This window comes from Macaca nemestrina, chromosome 15 (genome assembly GCF_043159975.1).
Source record: "Macaca nemestrina isolate mMacNem1 chromosome 15, mMacNem.hap1, whole genome shotgun sequence".
NCBI classification, from domain to species: domain Eukaryota; kingdom Metazoa; phylum Chordata; class Mammalia; order Primates; family Cercopithecidae; genus Macaca; species Macaca nemestrina.
In genome coordinates this window covers 118,373,185-118,379,523 of record NC_092139.1, presented here as the reverse complement: position 1 = coordinate 118,379,523, position 6,339 = coordinate 118,373,185, and the positions used below count along the sequence as shown (strand labels likewise).

General features: G+C 60.2%; 1 protein-coding gene across 1 annotated transcript; it reads left to right on the top strand.

Moving 5' to 3' along the window:
• Positions 1-1,104: 1,104 nt before the first annotated feature.
• On the top strand, positions 1,105-5,130 carry LOC105489736 (arylsulfatase A). Its single transcript, XM_011754743.3, has 8 exons — positions 1,105-1,719; positions 1,855-2,095; positions 2,208-2,426; positions 2,499-2,668; positions 2,982-3,106; positions 3,198-3,325; positions 3,582-3,684; positions 3,799-5,130. Exons 1-8 carry the CDS (start codon positions 1,502-1,504, stop codon positions 4,116-4,118), a joined length of 1,524 nt encoding a protein of 507 aa, XP_011753045.2. The 5' UTR covers positions 1,105-1,501; the 3' UTR covers positions 4,119-5,130.
• The last annotated feature ends 1,209 nt before the right edge of the window (positions 5,131-6,339 follow it).

Sequence of the window (6,339 nt, the reverse complement as noted above, 5' to 3'; positions counted from 1 at the left end):
CAACCCCACACACACACAGCCCACACACACCTCAAACACCACACACCCCTCAAACACCACACACACCTCAATCACACACACCTCAAACACCACACACAAACCTCAAACATCACACGCACACCTCAACCACATGCACACACATATCCCTCAAACACCACATACACCTCAACCACACACACCTTAACCACCACACACCTCAACCACACACACACACACCCACACACCCCCACACACCAGACACACACACACACCTCTCAAACACTGCACACACCACCTCAATCACACACACACACGCCTGAACCACACATACATAACTCAACACACACACTCCCCACACACACCTCAAACACCACACACCACCTCAACCACACACACATGCACACACACCTGAAACACCACACACACAGACCTCAAATACCACACACAGCTCAAACACACACACCCCCACACCACCTCAAACACTACACACACACACCCCGCACATACAGTCCCCCGCACCCACACCACAGCTCACACGCACACAGACACACGTACGCAGGAGAAAGGGTGTCAAAGCTTTTGCTAGTCGTGAAGAAAAAGCCCGCAGTCCATGGGGCTGCACGGTTTCCCCTGCGATTTGCTCATTCACCAAGCGCCCATAACGCTCCGTGCTCAGGTCTCTTAAAGGAGGGCCCGAGTCTCCCAGTATCCGGAGGTCTGGGGGCGCACGAGCCGCTCCTCCTCTGCAGAAGCTCCAGACTGAAAGGGCCCCGGACACTAAGCAGCGCCGAGCCCCGCGCGCAGCCCAGGACGCCTCAACCGGATCCGACAGCGCAGAAGAAGCTCCCAGAGCCCGGTTCACCACCGCAGTCAACAGCCTCAGGGTGCAAACTGCGGTCTCGGAGCGAGCACGCGCAGCAACGCCGCTCCCCCCGGCCCGCCCCTGGCCCCGCCCCTGCCCGGGCCCCGGGCCCCGCCCCTGCCCGGGCCCCGGGCCCCGCCCCTGCCCGGGCCCCGGGCCCCGCCCCTGCCCGGGCCCCGGGCCCCGCCCCTGCCCGGGCCCCGGGCCCCGCCCCTGCCCGGGCCCCGCCCCTAGCCCGCCCCTGGCCCCCGCCTCGCGAGGGTCACAGGTCACGGGCGGTGCCGAGGCGGAAGAGCCCGCAGCCCCGGATCGAATCCTCCTGGGCTCCGCCCAGCGCCATCCCCCGGCCCCGACTCCGCCAGTCAGCGTCAAGTGACTTATGCCCCCGACCCTGAGCCCGGACCGCGAGGCGAAGAGGATCAGATCTCCGCTCGAGAATCTGAAGGCGCCCTGGTCCTGGAGGAGTTCCGTCCCAGCCCGCGGTCTCCCGGCCCTGTCGGGCCCCGGTCCTCTGGAGCTTCAGGAGGCGGCCGTCAGGGTCGGGGAACATTCGGGTCTGGGGTCTCAGGGGAGGGCGGCGCCTGGGGCTGTGGTCTCGGAAAGAGCCTGCTGGAGCCAAGTGTCCCTCCCTCTTGGGACAGACCCCTCGATCCCGTGTTCATGGGGGCACCGCGGTCCCTCCTCCTGGCCCTGGCTGCTGGCCTGGCCGTTGCCCGCCCGCCCAATATCGTGCTGATCTTTGCTGACGACCTCGGCTATGGGGACCTGGGCTGCTACGGGCACCCCAGCTCTACCACCCCCAACCTGGACCAGCTGGCAGCAGGGGGGCTGCGGCTCACAGACTTCTACGTGCCTGTGTCTCTGTGCACACCGTCTCGGTAAGGAGGCGGCAGCGCCTCTTCCCCTCCATTGCTTTCCTCCCAGTGGACTGCAGGAGGGCGGGAAAAACGTCTCTTTCTCCAGGGAAGGCCACATTTCTGCCTGCCTCACGGACTCTGTGACTTGTCCTGCAGGGCCGCCCTCCTGACCGGCCGGCTCCCAGTTCGGATGGGCATGTACCCTGGCGTCCTGGTGCCCAGCTCCCGGGGGGGCCTGCCCCTGGAGGAGGTGACCCTGGCCGAGGTCCTGGCTGCCCGAGGCTACCTCACAGGAATGGCCGGCAAGTGGCATCTTGGGGTGGGGTCTGAGGGGGCCTTCCTGCCCCCCCATCAGGGCTTCCATCGATTTCTAGGCATCCCATACTCCCATGACCAGGTAGGAGCCACGGGGCCCTCAGCCACCCTCCCACCTCCCAAAGTCCCCCAGCCCTTGATGTTCCTGCAGCCCTGTCTGCCACCCCAGCCCTCACTGGAGCTGCCCGCCACAGGGCCCCTGCCAGAACCTGACCTGCTTCCCACCGGCCACACCCTGCGACGGTGGCTGTGACCAGGGCCTGGTCCCCATCCCACTGTTGGCCAACCTGTCCGTGGAGGCGCAGCCCCCCTGGCTGCCCAGATTAGAGGCGCGCTATGTGGCTTTCGCCCGTGAACTCATGGCCGACGCCCAGCGCCAGGATCGCCCCTTCTTCCTGTACTACGCCTCTCACGTAAGTGATCTTGGCCCCACCCCTGGCTACCCGTGACCCCTACCCAGTGCTAACTCCAGTCTTTGCCCCCAGCACACCCACTACCCTCAGTTCAGTGGGCAGAGCTTTGCAGAGCGTTCAGGCCGCGGGCCATTTGGGGACTCCCTGATGGAGCTGGATGCAGCCGTGGGGACCCTGATGACAGCCATAAGGGACCTGGGGCTGCTTGAAGAGACGCTGGTCATCTTCACTGCAGACAATGGGTATGCTAGCAGGGCAGCAGGGTGCTCCCGCCCTGTCACAGACCAGGGCCCTGGGGGCCTTGCAGTTCAGCTGCTGGCCAAGAACATAGTGGGTGAGGGGGTGTCAGGAGATGCTGGCCACGTTGCAGGGACCCAAGGTGTAATTAGGAGACACAAGTGCACAGAGAACTGGTCATGGTAGGCCTGGAAGATGCCAGGCTCATGCTGGGCACCTCCAGGCAAGCCTTGTGACTTAGAGGTGTGGGGCCACTGGTCACCCTCGGTGGCTCAGAGGCCGTGGCTCCATGGCTTATGAGCTCCTCCTGTGTCCCAGACCTGAGACCATGCGTATGTCCCGAGGCGGCTGCTCTGGCCTCCTGCGGTGTGGAAAGGGAACCACCTACGAGGGCGGTGTCCGAGAGCCTGCCTTGGCCTTCTGGCCAGGTCACATCGCTCCTGGTCAGTCCGCAGGCCCTCTCCTTGGGAACTCTGGCCCCACCACCCCAACCCTGGTGGCGAACTGAGTGACTGCACAGCCTCTTGCCCCCAGGAGTGACCCGTGAGCTGGCCAGCTCTCTGGACCTGCTGCCCACCCTGGCAGCCCTGGCTGGGGCCCCACTGCCCAATGTCACCTTGGATGGCTTTGACCTCAGCCCCCTGCTGCTGGGCACAGGCAAGGTAGGACTGGTGACCCCTGATCCCAGCTCCTTGGCCCCTGTCCTGGCCCCTCCCCTGGGGTGAGTGTGGGCAGTGCCTGAAAGTCTGTGCCTCAGGGCCTCCTGCATTTAGCGGCATCCAAGTGGCGCCACCTCTCAGGTTCCTGGGGTGGGCTAGAAGCAGTGCACGTCCAGGGCCTCACACCAGGGCTGGCAGCCCCGGGTATGTGCAGTGCTCGGGGCCTGTCCCTCCCCGTGACCGCTGACTCTGCCCCCAGAGCCCTCGGCAGTCTCTCTTCTTCTACCCGTCCTACCCAGACGAGGTCCGTGGGGTTTTTGCTGTGCGGAGTGGAAAGTACAAGGCTCACTTCTTCACCCAGGGTAAACCCTCCCCGTGAATCCCTCCACCTGACCTGCTGACCCCTCCCCGGAGCCCCAGATCCCTGGCCCCTCCTTTTGCTCTTGCCCCACGCACAGAATTGGCCCCCTCCCCAGGCTCTGCCCACAGCGACACCACTGCAGACCCTGCCTGCCACGCCTCCAGCTCTCTGACTGCTCATGAGCCCCCGCTGCTCTACGACCTTTCCGAGGACCCTGGTGAGAACTACAACCTGCTGGGCGGTGTGGCCGGGGCCACCCCAGAGGTGCTACAAGCCCTGAAAGAGCTTCAGCTGCTCAAGGCCCAGTTAGATGCGACTGTGACCTTCGGCCCCAGCCAGATGGCCCGGGGCGAGGACCCCGCCCTGCAGATCTGCTGCCGTCCTGGCTGTACCCCGCACCCAGCCTGCTGCCATTGCCCAGATCCCCATGCCTGAGGGCCCCTCGGCCTGCCTGGCCATGTGAGGGCTCATCACTGTGAGCCTGTGGGGGAGGCACAGGTGTCTGGAGGGAGTTTGTACCTGATAACGTAATAACACCAGTTGAGACTTGCAGGTGTGACGGTTCGTCCAATCCTGTGGCAATGCTGTGTGCCAGTGCCGGTCCCCTGTGATACAAATGAGGAAACTGAGGTGCAGAGAGATTCAGGACTTGTCCAAGACCACCCAGCCAGAAAGAGGTTGGGCTGGGATTTGAATCCTGGTGTCTTGGCTCTGGAAGCTGCCCTGGCACCTTGGTGATCTGCATGGGTCAGTGTACGCAGGCACACATCAGCCGTGAGGACGTGGGCACATCCGTTCACAGGAGCAGCGCCACGTGTCTTTTAAGTGCCAGGAACGGGGCGGGAGGGTGTGAGGGCTCAGTGGCCAGAAGACTCAGAAGATGCAAAGTGCCTGAGAGACAGGATTTTCCCCAAGAAGCAGCATTCTTAGAGGCACAGGCACTGGACCTCCTTGGTTCTTATCAGAAACCTGTCCGAAGCCAGGTGATGAGTTGCACATTCCAGGTGGGGATAAGGGGCCTGGAGCCCCTGCGGGCTCCTAGGAAGGCACAGCAGCAGCCCCTGAGACAGCCCTCCTGGGGCCCCTCCACCCTCCCAGGCCTCTGTGTTTTACCTGTGCCCACACTTCTGTCTCCTGCCTTCACCTTTTGACCTACTAGAAAGATTCTCCACCCAGCAGACAAAGTGATCTCTTAAAAACATCTGTCGGCTGGGCACAGTGGCTCAAGCCTGCAATCCCAGCACTTTGGGAGGCCGAGGAGGGGTGGGTCTGTTAGGCCCAGTCCGTTTATTCCCCGAAGAAGACCACCAGAGTCCAGAGTCGAAGCTAAGCAGCAAGGATCTTTATTACAGGTTCGAACCTGGAACTCTCACTCACTCTCGAAATGAGAGGGTCAAGAGAGAGAGTTCCCCCACAGAGCATTAAACAATGTTATATAGTCTCAGAAGAGTGGTCATAGAATCATTATACAGATCAGATGTATGATTGGCTGGTGTTTGAACAAGGCGATTTGGCTAACTATGATTGGTTCCCGCCATTTCTGGTATCTCAGTTCAACCCTTGAGATGGAAGAGCAGTTTCTGCACAAAGGCAGTTAATTATATTGCCTCAGGTTGCACAACTGGTTTATGGCAGCATGAGTTTATCTTACTTAAACATGTCTTGTGACCTAGCCCCAGGAAGAAAAACAGGTACTTACAGAACTTTCAAAAATTCAAAACCTCTGGTACATGCAGAGATAAGAAAGCAGAACAAGGGTGTAGCAATAGGGAGCAAGGAGGGTGGGTATGTCTTTGTGTTTTTGTGTCCTTTTATTTGTCCTTTCAGGTCACCTGAGGTCGGGAGTTCAAGACCAGCCTGACCCACATGGAGAAACCCCATCTGTACTAAAAATATAAAATTAGCCAGGTGTGGTGGTGCAGCCCTGTAATCTCAGCTACTCAGGAGGCTGAGGCAGGAGAATCACTTGAACCTGGGAGGCGGTGGTTGCGGTGAGCTGAGATCACACCATTGCACTCCAGCCTGGGCAACAAGAGAAAAACTCTGTCTCAAAAAAAAAATATCTGTTAGGCTGGGCACGGTGGTTCACTCCTGTAATCCCAGTGCTTTGGGAGGCTAAGGTGAGAGGATCGCCTGAGGCCAGGAATTCAGACCAGCTTGGGCAACATAGTGAGACCCCCAGCTCTAAAGCAATATTTGTTTTTGTTTTTTGAGATGGAGTCTTGCTCTATCGCCCAGGCTGGAGTGCAGTGGTGCGATCTCCACTCACTGCAACCTCTGCCTCCCAGATTCCAGTGATTCTCCTGCCTCAGCCTCCCTAGTAGCTGGAACTACAGGTGCGTGCCGCCATGCCCAGCTAATTTTTTTTTTATTATTTAGTAGAGACGAGATTTCACCATGTTGGCCAGGCTGGTCTAAAACTCCTGACCTCAGGTGATCCACCCGCCTCAGCCTCCCAAAGCGCTGGGATTACAGGCATGAGCCACCACGCCTGGCCAACAATATTTGTTTTAATTAGCCAGGCGTGGTGGCATTTGTCCTAGCAATTTGGGAGGCTGAGGTGGGAGGATCACTTGAGCCCAGTAGGTCGAGGCTGTAGTGAGCTATAATTGTACCACTGCACTCCAGCCTTGGGGACAGAGTGAGACCCTGTCTG

Coding starts and splice junctions, on each gene's coding strand:
- LOC105489736 (XM_011754743.3), top strand. CDS start 1,502: ATGGGGGCACCGCGGTCCCTCCTCCTGGCCCTGGCTGCTGGCCTGGCC. Junction 2,669..2,981: donor ATCTTCACTGCAGACAATGG/GTATGCTAGCAG, acceptor CCTGTGTCCCAG/ACCTGAGACCATGCGTATGT. Junction 3,326..3,581: donor TGCTGCTGGGCACAGGCAAG/GTAGGACTGGTG, acceptor CTCTGCCCCCAG/AGCCCTCGGCAGTCTCTCTT.